The sequence below is a fragment of the Natator depressus genome, chromosome 1, assembly GCF_965152275.1.
Source record: "Natator depressus isolate rNatDep1 chromosome 1, rNatDep2.hap1, whole genome shotgun sequence".
NCBI lineage: Eukaryota > Metazoa > Chordata > Testudines > Cheloniidae > Natator > Natator depressus.
This window is the reverse complement of record NC_134234.1, coordinates 324,384,303-324,408,466: the sequence shown is the minus strand read 5'-3', so window position 1 is coordinate 324,408,466 and position 24,164 is coordinate 324,384,303. Positions and strand designations below refer to the sequence as shown.

Genomic DNA, 24,164 nt, shown 5'->3' with positions numbered 1-24,164 from the left:
AAAGCCCATCTCTCCAGCGGCTTAATTTGTAATGGAAGAGGTGCCGGGGCTCAAGCATTTTTGTACTTTCATAACCGATGTGGCAAGTGGTGCCAGTGCTATGAATTGCCAAACCTAGAGGTGTCGGGGCTCAGCCTTGGCACAAATTAAGTCCTGCACCTCTCCTTCTAGGAGCACCATATGAGGAAGAAGCTTACCCCTGCCTCTCAGTATAGAGGAAAAAGGAAGGTAAGCCAGGTGCCCCTAAACAAGGCACAAGACCCAAGGCATGGCCCTATTGATCCCCTCTCCTCTCTAGAGTACCACATGGAGCAGGAGTTCCCCCTTACCCCGCCATCTTCTGGGGAAGAAGAAAAACAGGCAGGCAAACAGATGACAGAACAAGGAGTAATTGTCTCAAGTTGCAGTGGGGGAGATTTAGGTTGGATATTAGGAAAAACTCTTTCACAACGAGAGTGGTGAAACACTGGAATGCGTTACCTAGGGAGGTGGTGGAATCTCCTTCCTTAGAAGTTTTGAAGGTCAGGCTTGACAAAGCCCTGGCTCGGATGATTTAGTCAGGGATCGGTCCTGCTTTGAGCAGGGGGTTGGACTAGATGACCTCCTGAGGTCCCTTACAACCCTGATAGTCTATGAAACTCCCTGACACCACTCCCCAGAACAAGCAAAGCTCATGGCCCCAGCGGCCCATTTCCCCCCCGGGATAACAGCTTTCTGCAGCAGGTCCTGTATTTCACTTGGCAGAATTCCATGCTGAAGGAAGCTTCAGGGTTTAAAGCTTGAAGATGATGCATGGGGGAGGGAGAGGGGGAGATGTTATTGTTGCACAGAATATAATTTTTCCCTTTTTAAGTACAGGCTAGGAAATAAACTACAGTAAAAATGGTTATTTAATATATTTTATGTTGCAAAGTCAAGCACTTGAAAATATTCAACATAGGGAATGAGACATCTATTCAATGGTTGTTTTTATCTTCATCATTCAGTGTGCAGTCCCTACTTTATTTAATGCAAGTTATCCAGGATTTTGGACTGAATACAGAAGTATTTCCTTGTTGTCTTTTCTAGGGCATTCACATATTAATGAATTTATCTCCCCAGTGAGATAAAAGTATTATTCTCCCCATTTTATAGATAGCATCAGGCAAACCTCTCAATTTGGCCATGTCAGGGCTTCCTCCTGATTTCCACCCCTGTTCTCATTTGATCAGCTATTTTACCACCAGAGAAGCTGAGCAGGCACCACTTCCACTGACTTTAGTTGCAGTTGCGAGGACTCACCACTTTCTCACAGCGGGCCCAGGAACACAATATTAACATGAAAATAAAGTATCCCTGTGTGCCATTCACCTGTCTTAACCACAAGACCATCCTCTCTTTCAGCAGTTCCTTACCTCATTCCTTATATATCTTCCAACTTCTAGAGCAAATGAGGCAGGGATCCTATAAATAGCCTAGTTTCACAACACAATTCTGAATCATTCCCTGAACACCATCCGTCCTGATCTCCGAATGGCCAGGATGCAGTGGGAAAAAAAATAGGGGGTGATCATGGAATTAAAGACTATCAAAAAGCATACCATAAGAGGACTGAATTAATGTTGCATGGAAAATGAATGAAAATATTATCTAAACTTTCAAGTCAATTACTTTACAACCTAAAATATTATTTTAAATACGGGGGTAGTTGGTATGTAATTGTACCTTAGAATGTTCAGACTCAAAGGTTTACACCAGACTTGTAAAAAGACTTGCAACTAGTACCAGAGAGGAGAACACACACCTAAAGCTTCAATCTATTTGTCAGTAATTCTTCCATTAGTTTTCCTTACAACAAAAGGTTCCTGCACTTTTAAATTTAGATATTTTATTTCTTCTAGCAAAGACCTAAATAATGGGGGACAGGGATAACTGAAGATCACTGAAGTAGTCTTCATTCACTAGTATGCTCTGAAAACATTTTACAACTAAATGTGTTTTAATATAATCAAAACTACATTATAAATAGCATCTCATTTGTTATCAAGGTTTTAGATTTGCCTTTTCAATGTTGCGTTATCCACAATTGTAAAGGTTCAACACAATAGTGCAATGAAAATAATAATTATTGTGTATCTTGTATGTAGGATAGTGAACCATGATACTGAAACTGTAAACTGCTGTCACCCTGCTCATAAAAATGAGATGTGTATTCTCAATAGGTTATCCCAAGTGAACAAAAAATATTAAGAGTTGCTGATTTACAAGCAAATGAGGGGTTTTTTTAATCCAAAAAAAACAAAACAAAAAACAAAACAAAAAACCACCACACACACACTCAAAAAACCCATAACTTTTCATTAGAGCCTAACTAAATATAGTACATTTTTAAACTAATATGCGTTATATAAGACAGTCCTTCCTGGTTTAAATCCTAGCATCAGAGCACTGAAATCATGAATTCTAGCTCCGTGCTGCTTTATAACTGAAAAGCAGTTCAAATTCTAAAGTATATTAAAAACCGTGGCAGACTAAGTCATGAATGATACAGTTTGAAATTGCTGAGATTTTAAAACCAAAATATGGAGCAACATTTAGCAGTTTTCATGTACATTAATGGAATAGGTTAACAAATCCTAGAAACACAATTGTAGATATATAATGGATAATTTAAAAAAAAAAAACACACCACATATCAGTACAAATAAAAATATTTTTAAAATTTGAATATTCTGGAAAGCAGAGCCATTAACCGATGAGTTAAAAGATAAACGAAATCTTTACTTTGAGCCTTGCAGTTTGCTTTTCCTTCAAATAGTGTTATTTCAAATACTTTTTAAAGTACTACATAAACTGTAAATTCTCCTATATACCAATGTTTTAGTCTACAACCAATAAATGAAAACTTTCCTTCAAAACCACATTTTTCCTTTTAAGAAAAAAAAAAAACAAAAAACCCAAGCAGCCCAAAAGGAATCAACACAAACTTTTTAATAGACGTTTCATTGCCACAAGTACTCTTAACATACGTTTAATCAAGCATTTTTGGAAAAATAGTTTGAGCTACTCATTTCCAGAGACTACACAAATCAACACTTCAAGAGGAAAAAAAAAAAAAAGACAAAACAAAAACCCAACCACCACCAAAATCCCCCTTCCTTTCTTTTACCACTACCACCAGCACCAACACCACATTTTAACTAAAAAGCTTACCTTCTTCTGGTACCAGACTATAGCATCCGTTACTTTTGACGCCATTTATTCTACTGCATTCGCACGGTAGTCATTTTAGCCTGTTGAAAGACAGACAATTTTTACTTCCACCTTCCAAGAAAAGACTGATCAACAGGCATGTAAACTACTCTAGTTACCTGCAGAGGAAAGTGGTCTACAGGTATACTTACATCACATTTGTCTCATTGTTTTAGTAATAAGTTTTCCACATCTAAACAAAAATCTGCTGCCATAGTAAGGAGACAGAAGTTTCTATTACAAGAGCTTTCTCCACTCTGTAAAGTAATGCATACCTGGCAAACAAAGTAAGCTTTACTGCCCAGCTAAGTCTCATAGGATACATCTATACTGCAATAAAAAAAGCCCATGGTACCAAGTCTCAGTCTGGATCAACTGGTTCATAGGCTCATAGGGCTTGGGCTGCAGGGCTAAAATTTGCAACAGACATATGGGTTCAGGCCGGAGCTCAGTCTCCTAGACCCACCCCCATCATGGGGTTTCAGAGCCGGGGTTTCAGAGCCTAGGCTCCAGCCATAGCCCGAATATCTACACTGTAATTTTTAGGCCTGCAGTCTGAGCCCTGCAAGCCAAAACCAGCTGACTTGGGCCAGCCGCAGCCATGCCATAGGTCTTTTATTGCAGTGTGGAAGCATAGGCCATTAAAGCCAGAAGGGACAATCATCATCATCTAGTCTGACCTGCACATTGCAGGACACGGAAACTCATCTACCCACTCCTGAAATAGACCCATAACCTGTGGCTGAGTTACTAAAATCCATGCCCCGCACTGTAGAGGAAGGCAAAAAGCCCTCAGGGTCTCTGCCAACCTGATCGGGTGGAAATTCCTTCTCAATCCCAAATATGGCAATTGGTTAAACCCTGAGCAGGTCAATGATGCCCACTGCCAGACAGCTGGGAAAGAATTCTCTGTAGTAACTTGGAACCCTCCCCATCTAGCATCCCGTGTCCTGCCACTGGAGATATTTGCCAATAGCGGTCAACAATGGGCCTCATGCCATTGTACACAACCTCATCATACAATCCCCTTCATAAACTTATCAAGCTCGGTCTTGAAACTAGTCTGGTTTTTTGCCCTCTCTTCTCCCCTTGGGAGGCTGTTCCTGAAGTTCATTCCTCTGATGATCAGAAACCTTGATCTAATTTCAACCCTATAAACTGGCCATCAACCAGTATATAACCATTTGTTCTTGTGCCAACATTGGCCCTGAACGTAAATAATTCCTCTCCCTCCCTGGGTGTTTATCCCTCTGATATATTTACAAAGAGAGCAATCTCTCTCCTCAGCATCTGTTAGGCTCAGCAAGCCAAGTTCTGTAAGCCTCCTCTCATAAGGTAGATTCTCCATTCCTCAGAGTATCTTAGTAGCCATTCTCTGCACCTGTTTCTTAAACATGGGAGACCAAAATTGCACATAGTATTCCAGATGAGGTCTCATCAATGCTTTGTACAACAGTAATAACCTTCCCTTTCCCTACTGGAATATCTCGCCTGGTGCATCCTAGGATTGCATTACCTTTTTTCACAGGCTCACTGTCACCCGGTCATCTACTAATACACCCAGGTCTTTCTCCTACTCTGTTGCTTCCAACTTATAAATCCCCAGCTTAAAGCAAAAATTCTTGTTGTTAGTCCCTTGCATTTAGCACTATTAAATTTCATCCCATGTCTCTTTCTCCAGTGTTCAAGGTCATGCAAATCTTCTTGTAGAACATGCCAGTTCTCCTCCTATATTAACAATACCTACCAATTAGGTGTCATCCACAAATTTTATTAACGCCCCCTTTTTGTGCCAAGGTCATGGATGAAAATGTTAAATAAAGATTGGTCCCAAGACCAATCCTTAAGGAACTCTACTAATAACCTCTCTCCGGACTGGCAGTTCACCTTTCAGCATAACCTGTTATAGTTAAGGCTAAGATTCTGTCATGGTTTTTTTTTTAGTAAAAGTCATGGACAGGTCACAGGCAACAAAAAAAAAAAAAAATTCACAGAAGCTGTGATCTGTCTGTGACTTTTGCTGCTGTGGCTCCATGATTTCCCCCACCATCGTGGCAGCTAGGAGCTGTGGGGGAAATCATGGGAGCTGCAGGATGACCATATTTCCCAAAGGAAAAACGGGACATCCCAGCCACTTGCCCAAGGCGACCCACTCCCCCCGGGCAAGCTGTCGCCTGTAACTGGAACCCTGAGGAGGGGTCCCCTCAGGAGTCTATCACCTGTGCTGGAACTTTGCAGGGGGGGCCCCCCGTCGATTGTCGCTGGAACCCTCCCAGGGCCACATTACTGTCAGCTCCAGAGTCCTGAGAATGTCACGGAGGTTTCTGGAAGTCGGATTCTGTAACTTCCATGACCTCCGTGACACAAACATAGCCTTAGTTATAGTCTCCCCTTTAAACTAGTTTCTTACTCACCTTTCAGTTCTAATTTAATCCCCATCTTCTCCAATTTAACTTAACTTCCCACATAGAACTGTATCAAATGCTTTACTGAAATCCACATAGATTAGGGTCTACTACTTTTCCTTTATCTAGAAAATTGGTTATCTTCTCAAAGAAAATCACAGCATTTCTTAGTATTTAAATTCCCAAGATTCACATTGCATGTAAAATCATCTTTATTTTTTTAAACAATGAGAAGTTGTACCCATTGCTTCATATTATTGCCTTGTTAGAATTTGTCAACAAGTACTTTTCCATGGAAATAGTGGCATTTAGTGAAGTCAACAGTATATTCAAGAAAGTGAACCAGAACATTATAAATGCAAAGGAGGACCATTTCAGACTTGCAGCCGGATATTTTAACAAAATTACTGTTGGGACCACACTAATTATGATTTTAAAGTCTGCCAATTTTCTCACTGAAAGGGTAAACTAAAACTATATTAAGGGGATAAGCAAAGGCATTTTTTTAAACTATCAAATGGTAGTATTTACTACATCCATTGAATTTTTTTAAAAATTCAGTAAACATAATGCCTAAGAACGGCCATACTGGGTCAGACCAAAAGTCCATCTAGCCTAGTATCCTGTCTTCTGAAAGTGGCCAATGTCAGGTGCCCCAGAGGGAATGAACAGAAAAGGTAATCAAATGATCCATTCCCTGTTGCCCATTCCCAGCTTCTGACAAACAGAGGCGAGAGACACCATCCCTGCCCATCCTGGCTAATAGCCATTGATGGACCTATCCTCCATGAATTTACCTAGTTCTTTTTTGAACCCTGTTATAGTCTTGGCTGCCACATCCTCTGGCAAATTGTTCTACAGGTTGACTGTGCGTTGTGTGAAGAACCACTTCCTTTTGCTTGTTTCAAACCTGCTGCCTATTAATTTCATTTGGTGACCTCTAGTACGTGTGTTATGAGAAGGAGTAAACACTTCCTTATTTACTTTCTCCACACCAGTCATGATTTTATACACCTCTATCATATCCCCCCTTAGTCATCTGATTTCCAAGCTGAAAAATCCAAGCCTTATTAATCTCTCCTCATACAGAAGCCGTTCCATATCCCTAATCATTTTTGTTGCCCTTTTCTGAACCTTTTCCAATTCCGTTTTTTTTTTTTTTTTGGGGGGGGGGGGGGAGATGGGGCGACCACATATGCACGCAGTATTCAAGATGTGGGTGTACCATGGATTTATATAGAGGCGATATATTTTCTTATTACCTATCGCTTTCTTAATGATGCCCAACATTGTTCATTTTTTTGACTGCCGCTGCACATTGAATGGATGTTTTCAGAGAACTATCCACAATGACTCCAAGATCTCCTTCTTGAATGGTAACAGCTAATTTAGACCCCATCATTTTATATGTATAGTTGGGATTATGTTTTCCAATGTGCATTACTTTGCATTTATCAGCACTGAATTTCATCGGCTATTTTGTTGCCCAGGTCACCTAGTTTTGACAGATCCTTTTGTAGCTCTTCGCAGTATGCATGGGACATAACTATCTTGAGTAGTTTTGTATCATCTACAAAAATTTTGCGACTTCAGTGTTCACTCTTTTTTCCAGATCATTTATAAATATGTTGAATAGAAGTGGCCCCAGTACAAACCCCTGGGGCACACCACTATTTACTGCTCTTCATTCTGACACTGACCATTTATTCCTATCTTTTGGTTCCTATCTTTTAACAAAATTACCAATCCATAAGAGGACTTTCCCCTTTTATCCCATGACAGCTTACTTTGCTTTAGAGCCTTTGGTGAGGGCTTGTCAAAGGCTTTCTGAAAAATCTAAATACACTATATCTATTGGATCCCCCTTGTCCATATGCTTGTTGACCCCCTCAAAGAATTCTAGTCGACTGGTGAGGCATGATTTCCCTTTACAAAAAACATGTTGACTATTCCCCAACAAATTATGTTCATCTACATGTCAGATAATTTTGTTCTTTACTATAGTTTCAATCAGTTAGCCTGACTTCAATACCGGGCAAACGGGCTTGTAATTGCCAGGATGACCTCTGGAGCCCTTTTTAAAAACTGGTGTCACATTAGCTATCCTCCATTCATTTGGTACAGACGCTGATTTAAAATGATAGGTTACAGACTACAGTTAGTAGTTCTGCAATTTCACATTTGAGTTCCTTCAGAACTCTTAGGTGAATAACTGTTTAGTGTATCAATTTGTTCCAAAACCTCCTCTAATGACACCTCAATCTGGGACAGTTTCTCAGATTTGTCACCTAAAAGGAATGGCTCGGGTTTGGGAATCTCCCTCACATCCTGAACTGTGAAGACCAATGCAAAGAATTGATTTAGTTTCTCTGCAATGGCCTTATCATCCTTGAGTGGTCCTTTAGCATCTCTATCATCCAGTAGCCCCACTGGTTGTTTAGCAGGCTTCTGGCTTCGGACGTACTTAAAAAAATTTGCTATTATTTTTGAGTCTCTGGCTAGCTGTTCAAATTTTTTGGCCTTCCTAATTATATTTTTACACTTCGTTTGCCAGAGTTTATGCTCCTATTTTCTTCACTAGGATTTAACTTCCATTTTTTAAAGGATGCCCTTTTGCTAATGTGTAGCTAATTTTAACATTAAAACTGAAATTTATTAAATATTAAATGTTGATCTCAGGAATTCTAGAGTGCATAAGAGGTTTCCCCTGAAAAACAAGTTAGACAATTCTTTGCTCCACTTAACTAATTACGTTGTAAATCTAATTTAAAAAATGAAAATTCAGCACAAAATAAAGAACCTTATATTTTATTGTATAGAGAGTCCCAAAAGTCTAAAGCACCGCCTCAAGAATCATTCAAGGGTTGGTGGAATTTGCATAAGTTATGTAATGCATCTACAGTCCTACAAAAAACACTTTAATCTGGATTTTTGTATATATAATTAAAACAAAATAAATTACATGGTTATATTAACTGTCCTCTTACCTATTTAGTGTCCATAAAATGCAGCATAACAAAGGACAGATGAACTGAGAATTAAGAGAACCTGTTTTTAATGAAGTATTTTGAGATAATATCCAAGTTATTTAATTAACTATGAAAATCAAAGGAATGATTAAGACAAATTGTCCATTAAGACAAATTGTTACAAGGGCATTTCATAAATATTAGATAGTTAAGGTTTAGAAATCAAGAAATTTTGGATAGCTGCATTCTTAAAATTAAAGCACTGAACTATTTCAATTTAGTTATTTTTAGCTGTTTGAGACTCTTCCAGACAAACTTGCGATATTTGTAAGCCATCTATTTCCTCAGTCTAGGGCCCTTAGGCTTTTATGGCAGACAGAGAAGCCACACTTTGGGGCCTCCACACAGGTCCAGGTAGGCTGATGTTTAGCTGGCCAGTTAAGATCACTGGAACTGTACTTAGATGAATCTAGTGGGCACGTACCCCATACACTAGGATCAAAAAAGTTGTAAAGGGTTGAAATAGCAGTTGCTTTGGTGCTACACTGTAACCCCACAATTTTTTCCCAGGTTGAAAGATTAATTCCATTATCCACAAACATGTTATTCTAGCTTTTTGTGGGGAGAAGTGATTTTTTTTTTCCAACCTATGTAAACAGTTTTATACTTTGAAGAGGAGAGAACGGATATGTGACCACCCAAGCTTGGCAAGAACAGTGGGGTCACGTGGAAGAGTTAATCTTTTGACCCCTCCTGGGGCACTGAGCAAGCAGATTTGCCATTCTTTCTACAAATATGTGCATTTTTCCCCTATAATAGCTATACCCTTAACAGCTACAGGATACAAGGTGGCTGAAAATGTTCAAACCCCATTTGGTACAATTGATCAGTTGTTTTATCCACAAGGCAAGATACAAAGATTGAGGCTAGGTTGAGATACAAATGCTGAGCTGGTTTGAAAAGATCTTCTAGCAGGACCTGAAGTAATTTGTTCAAGTTCACCTGCACAGTATATGCTTACAATTACCAAGCCTATGACAGATGGCTCAATACTTCCTACAAATTTGTTTATAATTTGTAAACAGTGTAGAAGACATTGTGACAGAAAGCAACTAAGGGACCATAATCCAGATGCATACATTTTCCCCCTCAAGACATGCCCTGACAAACTGCCCCTTAAGTAGAGACACTTTAAGGAGGAAAAAGGTGGAGATAGGACAGACCAGGTCAGGTCAAAGAGATTGATACAGTCTTTCTACATCGTTATTTTGGCAAGGAAAAATGAGGTGCAAGCTTCTCTAGGGATTTCTTAAACTGTCCTAGATCATTAGGGATATGGCAACTGCAGCCCATAAATAGCCACACAAGTCATGAAGCACACGGTTCACAGGAGTAAGAAGCCAGCACCTACTAACCCTAGGGCACTGTAGAAGTGCAAGGGGAAAGCTCTGAAACACCTCCAAACAGGTAACTGCTTGTTAGTCACCAAGAGAGGAATCTGTGTAGACAGTCACTTGAAGAGAAAACTAGTTTCCTACCTTACATTAACTGTGGTTCTGTGAGAGGCTGTCCATGTGGGAGTCCTGTACTGAGATTCTGTACTAGCCCACTTCACCCTTTGTCCTTGGGTGGGTGAGTTGCAAGGACATCTAGGGAACAGGTGCAGCTCCAATAGGCCGTGCTAGCTCAAATAATATGATATTACACACATGGGGTTGGGACAGCCCACCTGGAGCAGAACAGCCTATGCTGTGGGTTCACCATCTTTCTTTAAATGGTTAAACAGTAAAGCTGTCTGCATCTTTAAACTAGCAAACACAAAAGGTAACTGTTTGGTTGCAGCATTTTAAACAAAGGCCCTGACAGACTGTCTCTCTAGTTCTTCACATCCAGTATGATGGAAAGATGACACCCAGGTTATGGGCCTGAGTGACAGACAGAATGGTGGTGTTGTTCACAATGATCAAGAAAGGAGGGGAGGGTTGGGGGTAAGATTAAGAGCTCTGTTTTATCCAGGTTGAGCTGGAGCTGATGGAAATACATCCATGCGGGGGTGTCAGACACAGACCAAGATTGTAATTTAGACAGAACTGGAGTAAAGATAGATCTGTGAATCATCCACATACAGATGGTGGTTGAATTTGTGTTTGCAGGTGAGATTACCCAGAGATAAGGGGTAGAGAGAGAAGAGAAGGACCAGGGACAGAGTCCTGGGAAACCCCCACAGAAAGCTGAAGGGGGGGGGGAGGCTAGAAGAGGAGGAGGAGGATCCTCTAAAGGACAACTGAAAGAGCAGTTAGAGAAACAGAAAAAGAACCGGAATCTAAGGACGGACAAGATTTTAAGAAGGAAAGTATGGTTGACTTGTGTCAAAGGCAGCTGACAGGTAAAGGAGAATGAGGACAGTACTGGTTCTAAGAGCTGGCTAAAAAGTTGTCAGAGACTTTGGCAAGAGGTCACAAAAACATTCTCTCTGGTTTGAGATTAAGTAGGAACATTAACGTAAACAAATGACTTTCTTTAAAAAATTGTGAGTGAAAACAGGTTTAATGAAATGTTGTATGCAACCTTAACCATAAATTTTTTATACTGTGAAAGTTATCACTATACATTATACAGGACTTGAAATGTATTAGGAAATTTAGCTAATCCAATCAACTAAATCACTGAACATTCTTAGATATTTTAAAATATGGCAGTATTGCATGCATTGCCCCAGTGAAAACACCCATGCAAATAACCTGCATTATTTCGCACCTAATTTAGGGTGGCAGTTTGTCATCTTCTCAGTCAATTCTGCACTTAAAAGTTGAGGAGAGTTTTCTACATCTCTATAGAGTCTTTATGTCTTTGACATGCTACAACGTATATTATTTAGCCATATGCTGTTAGGGTGTGATCTCACTCCTATTACAAACAATGGCAATATTCCCACTGAACTCAGTAGCGCAAGATCAGTTTCTTAAAGCAAAGAGTACAGACTTGTTTTATATTTCTATTTAACTGTGCTTTTTACCCTTTGTATTAAATCATTCCTGTTAGTCCAACTACCCTGGTTTCCATTGCTAGGTAGTCTACAATAAACCAAGCCATCATTAATATCATATTCCATTTTAAACATACACCACATATGGCTGACCTCCAATTCTGCCTTCTCACCAATGTTCAGCCCTGCAGTATCATAGTAGCAGTAGCAAACATACAGAATAGAAAGTTGCTCAGATAAAACCTATGAAAAAAATAAGTTTACACTTATTCTTTTCCCAAAATACATTCTATCAGTGTGATTTTTTTTAAAAAAATCCCTAAAATATTAAGTACATCTACTGCAGGGCAAATACGTTAACATACTTTTAATATATGCCTTTCTAGATGTACTAGTTGAGTATTTCCCCACAACTGATAAAATGACCAAAACTGTGCATACAAGTCAGGTATGCTGTATGCCTAATAAACGGTCAAAAACAAAAGCCAGAAACAGTGGTTGTTCCCCTTTCCCCCACCCCGAGTTATGATGATCTTGGCCACCTGTCTGCAGAGCCATACCACCACACATTTTTAAGTGTGGATCTGTAGCAAGAAATTGGTATGACAAAGCTGTGGTATGTTAATGAGTGCATGCAGGAAGCAGAAAACCACTCCCAGATTAAAGTTTTCAGCACATTCTATAAACAGCAATCAACTGAGCTTGTGAAGGAACTTAGGTATCAAGTGACTGAGCTGCTAACAAAAACATGCAACCTCTAAATACTGTGCCTATATTTTAAAAAAGTTCTTGTGGGGGGACGGAGAATCTGAGGAATTGCAGAGCAGCAAGCCTTACATCTGTATTGGACAACTGGTTTAAATGATATTTTACTATTCTGTTTTTTTAAACTATCTGAAAGATCAGTATATGATAGGTCGAACCAGCAGTTTCTCCACAGGAAACTTGTATCTTACTAATCTATTAACGCTCTGTGAACACATCAGTGAAGTAAGTGATAGAGAAGAAATGGCTGATAAAACTTTACACTTTCAAAAGGTTTTGGATTACGTTCCTCACAAGAGACTACTAGAGAAAGTAGTTGGTACAAGTGAGAGCCAGCGTATTGCCATGGGTCAAAAACTAAAAACAAGAGGTAGGATTATATATGATTGATATTCATCATGACAAAAGGTTAACAGGGTACCTCAAGATTCTGTACTACATCCAGTGTTGTTTACTATAACTTATTAATGATCTGGAAAAGGAAGCAAGTAGCAAAGCAGCAAAACGTATATATGACAAAGCTATGCATGTTCATTAGTCAAAACTAGAAAGGACTGGGGATCAACTTCAGAGAACTAGCCAAACTAAATGAATTGCAATATGAAGGCCAATAGAGTTCAATGCTGATAAATCCAAAGTAATACATACAAGAGGAAAACAAAACTATACATACACCTTACAAGGTTCTTACTTAATTGCTATCAACCTAGGAAAGGAACTCTGGCTTCTTCATAAACAACTCAGTGAAGACTTCTGCTCAATGTGCAGATGCAGTCTAAGAAGCAAAAGACAAGACATCTGGATGCATAAGGAATGGAACAGAGAATAACTCGTAAAAATATTATAATGCCATTATATTAATCAATGATGCATCCTGTTCTTGAATACTGTGTGCATTACTGGTCACATCACCTCAAAAAGGATATTGCAGAATTAATAGGCATTCAGAGAAGGTCTCCGAGGATGATATGGGACATGGAAAACTCTTCATGAAACTGAAAAAACAGGACTGTTTACTTTAGAAAGACAAATAAAATCATAATAGAAGTATATAAAATATTGAATGGCATAAAGAAAATAAACCAGAATGAGTGGTCAGTGAGTGAAATTCAAAACGGTAGCAAATTCAAAACTGATTAAAAGGAAATCCTTTCACACAATGGATAATTAGACCGTGGAACACACAAATACAAAATGGAGAATAACTGGCTAGGCAGTAGGACTGCTGAAAAGGCTTGGGTGGTGGGGAGGGGCAGGGTTAGAAAACCTGACCTGTGAGGAAAGGTTAAAAAAAATGGGCCTGTTTAGTCCTGAGAAAAAAAGACTGAGGAGAAATCTGATATTTGAAGACTTATGTTAAGGGCTGCTATAAAAAGGACAATGATCAGTTGTTCTCAATGATCAGGGAGAGTTGAACAAGAAGTAACCAGCTTAATCTACAGGAAGGGAGATTTAGGTTAGATAGTAAGAAAAAACTTTCTAACCATAAGGATAATTCAGTGCTAAAAAAGGCTTCCAACGGAGGTTGTGAAATCACCATCATTAGAGGTTTTCAAGAACAGGTTATTGAAATATCTGTCAGGGATAATCTAAGTATACTTGATCCTGCCTCAGTGCAGAGGGCCACACTAGACCTCCTGAGGTCCCCTCCAGCCCTACATTTCTATCACCACCACCAGTCTTTGAGGTCAAAAACTAAAGATTCAAAAAGGGATTGGATATTTATATGGATAACAAAAATTAAATTTTGGAAGGAATATTAAGCCTTATTCTTCAAAGTTTAAGACAATCTCTATTAGAAATCAGGATGAAACCTAATGTGAAGGGCCAGATTATCCCACATCTGCCTATTAGGGTTTTTTTTACTCCATCTGTGAAGCAACTGGTGCTGGCCACTATTCAAAATGCAATACTGGACTAGATTGACTTCAGATCCGTTTCAGTAACAGAATTTCTAGTTCCTATGTTCTCTCTTACAATTACTTTCTTGTTCAAAATCTTTCTTTCTATCTGACATAATGAGGCTGCACAGAATTCATAGTTCAATCAATCATTCCACAAATGTGTTGTTGTTATCTACCCTTTTGGGCACATTTCCATTGTCGGTGTCTCAAATGACCCCAATTACAAAGAAAGGTTGGGTACTGCATATCATCTTTGAAGGTAATTGCCAAAAATCCCCTTACAAGTATCTGTATGTGATGGGGCGAGGGGGAGGAAAAAAACCTGTATTAATGCTGACTGACATCCCCCCTTAACATTCAAACAAAACCTATTGTTGTAGATCCACTGACAATTTAATGGATATCTACATATGCATAACAAAGTCTAATGATTATATTTAAAAAACATTTGTCATCCAAATGTTACACAGCAAGAAAGCATATGCAACATGCCAACACGTACTACTTTGAACATTTTGTTTCCCCACAGATCATTCAATTCAATAAACATTATTGAGGTTTTATTCTTTTAATTCAAAGATATATACTGTCAAAGTCATCTCTGTTCTCTATCCATAGATTTCATTCCGGACTCCTACAGACCAGAAGAATACTGGAGCAGCACAGCGTACCTATGAGCGAAAGCACCCTCTGTTAAACTTAAACGATCTCCTCTTAACAATGCTTCAGGAAGGTTTCATCCTTTGAAGTTATGTTCAGCTGTCCTTTATGTGGCAGATGTTCACAATAAGATGAGGTCTTGGTGAATGATAAAAGAATCTCAAAGGACTGTTTTCTTTTAACTAACTGCTACAAGGTTAAAATGAAATCAGTTATGTTCTCAATCTCAGGAGTGACTCTGTATGCCATGCACATGTGCTCTGAGCTTCCCCATAGCAATTCAAGTACTTGTGAATTGCAGTATTCTCACTCAGATGGGAACGCCAGAGATAAGCACAAGAATCCATGTTCTTTTAAATTTCAGAAGTTTACAGGAGAACAGAGGATGATGCTAAAAACATGTTGGTGCTTAAAATTAGGTTTGGCACAATGATTTTTATTTTCTATAATTTTGACAAAACTTAATTTTTCTCAGATTTTTTGAAGATTTACAATTGCAGGAAATTATTAAGGGGGTCAAACGATAGGGGGTCAGACAACTGTTTCATGACACTAGACATTGAGATTAAAGACATTAAAACTTTTGATTATTCACCTGCAATAATGTTATTTGAGATGTGCTGTGCACAGATACACATCTAAAGTGGAGTGTGCACGCCCAGGGGACTCAAGTAGGAGACTCTTGCCAGCCGTACCACTAGGCAGGGCACACACTTCATCTCTCTTTGTGTGCCCAGCTGAGGGCATAAGTGGGGGACATATCTGCCACCTCCCTCTGTGTCCCATCTCGCCACTTCTGAAACATTGTCTGAAATAGTGTGGAAGGTGGGAGAGTTGTGGAATGTATATGTGCACAACATATCTCAAAGAACGGTTACTGCAAGAGAGAAACTTTCTCTGAGTGGATTGTAAATCTTACATTCCACTTTAGATGACTCTGTAGCAGTTCCCAAACAGGTGGTAGAACTTCAGATCTGAAGCACCAATTTGCTGAAACTGGCATTGTCTCAAGAGGTCTGAGTGATAGCAAAACATCTTGAAAACGTATGCACAGAAGACGACCACATTGCTGCTTTACAAATGTCCATAAAAGGATGGTTACTCAGAAAGGTTGAAGAAGCAGACTGAGCCATTATTCTCGGTGGAGGAGTGACTGTCACAAGTTCAAAACAACAGTTTGATAAAGTTAGAGAGACAGTTGAGATACGCTGAGCTGCTACTGGTTCTCCTTTAATTTATCAAGCATAACATGCAAATAGCCCGGTAGAGGCTTTGAACAACTTAGTACAGTTGATATAGAATGCCAAAGCACAATACATACGTAAGGTGTTAAGCTTTCCCTCTGCTTTACATGAGTATGGTTTTGGAAAGAAGGCTGGAAGCTGAAAGAGATGAGTTCATGTGGAAAGCTCACACCACCTTTGGTATGAATTTAGGATGCGGACTGAGAGAAAGCTTATCCTTATAAAAGACCATATAGGAAGGGTCAGTTAGTAGAGCCTGGAGCTCTGAAACTCTTCCGGCAGAAGCAACTGCTACCAGAAACTCAGTTTTCATAGATAGCCGAGACAAAGGTGTAGTCTCCAGGGGTTCTAAAAGAGACACCATTAATCTGGACAGGACAGGTTAAGATCCCACACTAGTACTGGATGATAGAGACTAAGTCTTTCAGAAAACTGAACACCAGAGGGTGAGAAAAAAAACAAACACCCTCTATCAGTGGGAAAGCCACAGATACAGACCCCAGATGAACCCTTAGAGAGCTAATCAAGAGGCCAAATGATTCCACATGCAATAAGTAATCTAGTATATGGCTAATGTCCATGCAGTAGCACATTAGTCTTATATTAGACTAGATGAGATGGCTCCCAAAGAGAAAAATCTTTTCCACTTTGCAGCATAGGTGGCCCTAGTGGAATCTTTCCTGAACATCTGTAGAGCAAAGTTTCTCATGATCATTTAGCCAAACATCATCCATGCAGTAAGAACCTGAAGGAGAGACCGAAGGTTTGGGTGCAGTGACTGACACTGGTTCTGAAATAGGAGATCCTTGATGAGAGGTAACATTACTGGAGGGCTGATGGAGACTCGATGCAGCATAGTCTTGGCCAAGATGAAGCTATTAAAATCAATGTTGCTTTATCTTGTCTTAGCTTCCCGATTACCCTGGGGTTGAGAGAATGTATATAAGTAGCCAACCAGACCATGGGAGAAAATGGGGACTATGACTGAACCAGCCGTGGACTTGCCCATGAGCAAAACTTCTTGCATTTGTTGCTGAGATCTATCATGGTCAATCTATTAATGGGGTTCCCCACTGCTGAAAAATCAGAAGGAGTATGTCTTTTTCCGATGGACCACTCATGATGGTCCACATGACTCCCTCAGCAGGTTTTAACAATGGTGTTTTTCTCTCCCAGGAGATGGAAGGCTTTTAAACAGACACGCAATTCCTAATCCATATGTTCCAACGATGGAGAGCTTCCTGACATAACCAATTGGATCTCACACACATGGCACTACCCAATTTCTGAGAGTGGGCATAAACATCTCACTTGCTCAGCGAATCACCTGCAGCTCCAGCATGTTTGTGTGAAGCGAGACTTCTTAGCATTACCAATGAACTTATGCCTTCAGTGTACTAAAATGGGCACCCCAATCTGTCCTGGACACGTGTTAAAAATGTCATTGTCAGTTCTGGGTCTAGAAAAGGAACCCCCACTGAAATAGGGTTGTAACCACCAGGTCTTGGGATCTAAGCACTTGTGCATGTATGCAAAAGAACATTCTGCAAGGGACAGGCAGACAAAGAGGACAGTGTGCTGCCTTCCTGGACCCAAGATACAAGACCTCACTCTAAGATTGGAAGAGCTTCTAAAGTCGACGGGCAAGGATCCATTGGTGATAGTTCATATCAGCACTACAGATATTTCATTGCGGGGCATTTTACAGATAATAGATGACTTCAGGGAACTTGGAAACATATGAAAGAGGAATGTCCAATCATCTTCTCTGAGATTCTTCCTTTCCCACAAGACTCTGTCAGCCAGATGGGTGGAGAGGTGGACAGGCTCCCACTCCTGACCCCAACCTATATGTCTGTGTGGAGTTTCCTGGGGCCAGGCCCCTCGGACCTCCAGTGGGAGCAGAAGGTGATGGTCAATGGGGAGACATTCCTGGGGTGGCGAGATCCTGGGACAGAGAGAACTGTTGTCAGGCCCTGGATGGTGCAGCCTCAGATGCTGAGGGGCTGTGTGAGCTGGGTGAGGGTCCCAGGGATGAAGCCCTCACCCTGCCTATGTCTCCTGTGCAGACCCAGGAGGGGTCGGGCTGGCTAGCTGTTGGGGTGCTCCAGGATACCAGCTGCGAGACCCTGTTGTGGGGCGACTGTCTCTTTGGGACAGGATCCAGGCCCTGCTCCGATAACTGCCAAGGGTTTGAATCTGAATCCAGGGAACCAAATTGGTGGAGAGAGAAATGATCAGTGAAAATGCAGATGACCTGGCTGGCAGGGGGGAGGAGCTGCTCAGCTTATGCTACCTGCCTGCCTGCAACAAGACCCCTGGGGCTCCCCGCCCCCCTTGCACATTGGAGAGGGAGCTCAGGCTGTCTCTGATGCAGTGAGGAAAGCAGGGAGCTCGCTGCCTACCCCGACTAGGACAGCAAGGGCAGCGCTGAGCCCAGTGGGAGCTGAGACCCCAGCTGAGTGGGGGGGAGACACAGGCAGGGCAGGTGATCTGTTGGGAGTGGCAAGGTGCTTGGTAAGGAAACTGTGGATGAGCCTAGGCAGCCTTGTGAACTGATGGCTGTGTCTAGTCAGCAGTGTGGGAAGGCGAGGAGAGTGGAAGATGAGTGTCCCTGTACCTTACCTATTACCTGGGTGGAGAATTGTGACAGTGAAGGAAATGTGCCTGTGTCTGTCAGGGGTATTGACTTGCCTATGGAGGGAGCTACCCTGATCTCCAAGCAGTTGTCTGTGACCAGCCTTGTGTGCTGGGACAAGGGGAATGAGATCCCAAGCTGTGTGTCTGGTAAAGGAGAAAGGGTGTCCGGCTCTTCTTTGTCTGTGGAGCAGACAGAAGGGGCCTTTCAGCCTGTGATGGTTGAGGGTAGTGCAGTTGTCTCAGAGCTGGTTCTGGATTCAGCTAAAGCCCAGAAAGGGAATGGCCCTAAGTTTGTGTCTGCTCAGGAGAATGGCACTGTAACTAGTTCGCATCCCGTTAGGGTCTATGTAAAACCCCAGAGACCAGACAATTCTGGTGCTTGTATCATAGGAAGACAGAAGGCAGGAGATTCTGGAAATGAACTGCTGGCTAAATAAGTGGAGGAGGATTTTGGTTTGATGGAACATTGGTCCTCCTTCTGTAGGGAAAGAGCTGTATAATTTAGATGGCCTCCACCTCAGTAGAAGGGGAAACAAGCTCCTCAGGGACAGGCCTGCCTGAGTAGTCAGGAGGACATTAAACTAATAGCAAAAAGGAGAGGGTAAAAAATTCAGAGAATAACCTAGAGCCCTCAAATGGCAGATTTTCAATTGAGTTTTGCAGCTCTTTTGGAATTCCTGACGCCTGGAGCGAGGAGGAACATCTTACATCAATTCCAAAGGCCATGAATCATGCAGCCATATCCACTGAATCAGTTGTTGCCTGGAGCAAAATCCTTGCACAAAGTGTCCTTCAGAGACTTCAGACATACACTGCTCTCTCTAGTCTTCTGGTAGTTTGTCCACAAATTTAGCAATTGCAGAGAAATTAAAATTATACTTGGGCAAGACAGCTTGATAATTTGCCACCTTCTTTTGATGTGGAATAAACCTTTCTGCCACAGAGGCCGAGTCTCTCATGCTCCTTGTCTTTAGGACGAATTTAGGGTGTGACGGGCACAAGCGTTCAATTGCGGCTGTGATCACTGAACTGGGATTGGCATGAGTGAAGAAGTAATCAAAGTCCTTCTGGGGGACTTGATGTCTATCCACTCTCTTGGCAGTCAGTGGAATGGATGCTAGGGTCTGCCAGAGTTTGACAGCTCCACAAAAGCCTCATTAATTGGAAGGGCACCCCTTCTCAGAGCTGGGATCTGTAAAATGTAAAGGATGGTTTGCCGATTCTCTGTTATCTGAATTCCCAGAGAACTGGCCACTCGTCTCATCAAATCCTGAAACAGCTTGTAATTCTCTGGGGGAGGAGAGAGACACTCAGGCATGAATATATCATCCACAGACAGTGACAAGATATGGAGGGACATTTCTCCTCTCTCAATAAAAGGTCCAACCTGGACAGCGGAAGGACTGGTTAAGGAACTCGTTCAGGGGCTTCTCAAAGTTGAGAAGGAACTCTCTTTTCAGCATGGGACACTGACAAACATCCAAATTCTCTTTGACCACCCATGACCAGTAAAGCCTGGGTCACCCATGGAAAAGGGCACCATACAGTGGCTTCCTTATAAGACCACTATTTTCTAGGTACCAAGTCACTGTCGTGATGCCAGACTGCTGATGCAGATGTGTGTGGAGGGCACACTTGGCCCACTGAGGTTGAAGGAGGTATCAGTAAAGGAGACTCCCTATAATCAATAGATGGTACTGGATAAGGTGGCCAAAATGCCAAGGATACAATCAGTGCCAACTGTACCAGGGGAGCTCCTGGTGCCAACAATCAGCCTAAGAGAATGGAGAGACAGCATCAAAGGTTCTGACAGTGCCAGCCATGTTAGCACAGTAGACTGCTTCAACAGCATTAGCCTCACTGATTAGTACTAATTGCATTGACAGTACAGACCATGTTGATTGTACGGAAATTTTCGGTTGCAGTGCCTGGTTGGGCCACGCACGTGCAGTAACTGCCTTGTGGCGCTGTTGGAGTCTCGTTCAGCGCACACACAACCAGACCCCCTCAGTTCCTTCTCTACTGTAGTGTCCTAGTTTCGAACACCAAAGCAGAGGGGAGGAGGGTGAGTAGTGGAGCACCCACAGGGGGACACATCTCGAAAAACCTCAGCCACTGCACAAGGTAAGTAGCCCTCTCTTCTTCTTTGAGTGCTGTCCCTGGGGGGGGGGGGGGCTCCACTTCAGGTGAATGTAGAGCAGTACCCCTTATGGTTGAGGGGACTTGAGTTATGTGCATAGTAGAAGTGGAGAGGACCATAAGGCCTAATATGGCATCTGCCCTGGAGTCCTGTGTAATGGCATAGTGATTGACAAAAGTATGTTTTGATGCCCTGTGGTGGCGCTACAAATTTCCAAAATGGGTACATTGTGCAGAAATGCCACAGATGTTGCCATAGCCTGAGCAGAATGGGATCTGATCTGATCCGATCCCGCTGGGGGTTCTCTCTTATGCGTGTGGTAGCATAAGCTAATGCAGTTAGATATTCACTTAGAAAGCCGCTGTTTGGATATTTGTCTTGACTACTGAATGATCCAAAACAGCCTTATGGATTTACGGAAAGGTTTCATTCTGTCTAGGTAGAAGGCTATAGCCCTTCGGACATCCAAGGTGTGCAGTGATGCTTCCTGTGAGATTTTGTGCAGTTTAGGGTAAAATGTAGGGAGATTAATAGGTTGGTGATGTGGAAGGTTGACGTCACTTTGGGGAGGAATTTCAGATAAGGTCGCAGCATGACCTTGTCCTTGAAAAAGGTTGTGTAGGGTGGATTGGCCATTAGTGCGCTAATCTCTCTAACCCTTCTAGCAGATGTGATAACCACCTGGAATGTTACCTTAATAGACATGTGTAGTAATAAGCAGGTAGCCAGTGACTTGAAGAGGGGTCTCATTAGTCCCTTGAGCACTAAGTTCAGATCCTATGTGGGTGAGTGTACTTCAGGGTAAAGATTCTGGAGGCCAGCCAGAAAGCGTTTTGTAGTCAGATGTGTAAATGTCAAGAATCCATCAATCTTGTCGTGGAAGGTGTTAATTGCCATGAGGTGTACCTTGATAGAGCTTAAGGGCAGTCCTGAGTTCTTGTTCTTCAGCTCTAAAAAGGTACTCTAGCATCATTGGTAGTGGCATGGTGCAGGGAGTGAGCTGTTTGGTAAGACTCCATATAGAAAAACATTTCCATTGTTGTGGGTAAGTACTGTGTGTGGATTCACATCTGCTGTTTGACACAAGTCAAACACATGTTGTTGAACAGGTTAACTCATGCAAACGGAACCATGGGAAAAAAAATGCTTTCAAATGGAGTATCTGGCCATTGGCTTATGACAGGAGGTCTGGTCTCCTCGGAAGAGTCCGCAGAGAACAAACTGACATACGCAGCAGGTAAGGGTACCAGGTTTGTCTGGCCCACACTGGGGCAATCATAATGATCTTGGCCTTGTCATCCTATATCTTGCGACGGACTGTGTATCAGAGGGATTGGCAAGAATGCACACAAGTGTCTTGTCCCACTGGATTAGGAAAGCATCTCCTAGCAATCAGGGACTGAGTCCTGCCCTGGAACAGAGGTCATTTGTGGTTCTGCACTGTGGCGAATAAATTGATGGATGGAAACCCCCATTGATGGAATATCTGTTGTAAGACTGTAGGATTCAACTCCCATTCGTACTCCTGTGAGAGCCTTCTGCTTAGTTTGTCAACGGTGGTGTTTTGGCATCCTGGATGGTAGGAAGCTGAAAAATCGATGTGGTGTTGGATACACCAGTCCCATAGTCTCATGGCTTCGGTGCATAGGGAGTGAGATCAGGCTCCCCTTGTCTGTTGACTTAGAACGTGCATGCGACATTGTCAGTTATCACACGAATTGATTAGTTCCTTATGAGTTGTACAAAGTGGAGACATGCGTTCCTTACTGCTTTGAGTTTTAGCAAGTTTATGTGAAGGCATCTCCCTGATGGAGACCACCTGCCTTGTACTGTGAGGTGGTCCAGGTGTGCCCCCCTGCCATGCAGGGAGGCATCTGCTGTGATTATGATTGAAGATGCTCTGTGGTGAAAAGGCATGCCTACACAGAGGTTTCCAGGGCTTGTCCACCACTGTAGAGATGTTAGAACATCAAGAGGTGGTGTTACCATCATATTCAGGCTGTGTTTGTATACTGAACTCAGCCAGCCCTGGAGACACTGCATGTGTAACCTGGCATGTGGTGGTGGCCACGTGTCCTAGTAGTTGTAGACAGGTCCTTGCCTCAGTTCGTGGGCAGATGGAGACAGTGTCTGAGATGTTTGATGGCCAGGAATCTGGCATGAAGTAGACACACTTGTGTCCCACTGTGAATTGGAGGAATAGTCTGTGAGATGGATGTATTGTAATGTGGAAATATGCATCTTATAGGTCGAGGGCTAAAAACTAGCCCCCCTGTTCCAGCGCTAGGATTATTATGCCTAAAATGACCATCTTGAATTTTTGGGAGCATACGAATTTGTTGAGTTTTCGTAGGTCTAGTATTGGGCACCATCCACCACTTTTCTTCTGGGTCAGGAAACACCACAATACAGAGGGAAGGGTGTTTGTACTGATACTAGTTCCACGGCAACTAGCTGTCATAGACTATCTACTTCCAATCTTAAGAGGTGTTCATTAGAAGGGTGCCTGAAGAGTGTTGGAGAGGAGGGTAAGGTAGGGGGACAAGAAGTAAAAGGGATAGAATAGCCCGACTGTATTATTTCTGAGACCCAGTGGTCTTGGGTTATGCACTCCCATGCCTGGCAGTGGTGCAGGTGGTGACCAAATGGGAAGGTAAGGGCTGGTGTCAAGGGGAAGTCATTCAGACCCTTGATCAGACCTTCAAAACTGTGGTTTGTTCCCTGAAGGTTGAGACACCGCTGGTTGTGGTTGTGTCTGCCAGCGTCAAGGTGGTCTATTTCTGTACCTGCCCGCCTCGGATGGTCTGGATTGAGGGCAGGTATATTGAGTATCCCTGGTTCGTTGGTAGAGTTAGTACCGCTTCTTTTTAGGGGGCAGCATATAGATGCCGAGCATACGAAGAGTCACGCGAAAGTCTCTCATGGTGTGAAGAACTTCAGTTTTTTCTGAAAAAAGTTTTTCCTTATTGAAAGGTAAGTCCTCTACCTTTACTTGTAGCTCTTTCACTATGCCGGATGACAGTAGCCAGGAGGCTCTGCGCATCACTATAGCTGTGGCCGTGGTACGGACCACATTACTGGCGACATCCAGGGAGGCCTGTAGGGCCATGCTTGTGACCAGCTGTACCTCAATAAGCATGGATTTGAATTGTGCTCTGTCTTCAGGGATCTCCGCAGTAAACTCGAAGAGTTTTCCATAATTGTCTAAATCATATTTAGC

The 24,164-nt window shown here is 42.0% G+C and overlaps 1 protein-coding gene across 3 annotated transcripts in view; it reads right to left on the bottom strand.

Annotated features, from left to right (window-relative positions):
- Window positions 1–24,164, bottom strand: part of PHTF2 (putative homeodomain transcription factor 2) — a 183,031-nt gene that overhangs the window by 153,732 nt on the left and 5,135 nt on the right. For all 3 annotated transcript variants that reach the window (XM_074942549.1, XM_074942548.1, XM_074942546.1), the window contains exon 2: window positions 3,193–3,272. In XM_074942549.1, the coding sequence (XP_074798650.1) occupies window positions 3,193–3,237 (45 nt within the window). In that variant the 5' untranslated portion in view covers window positions 3,238–3,272. The remainder of the gene's footprint in view (window positions 1–3,192; window positions 3,273–24,164) is intronic.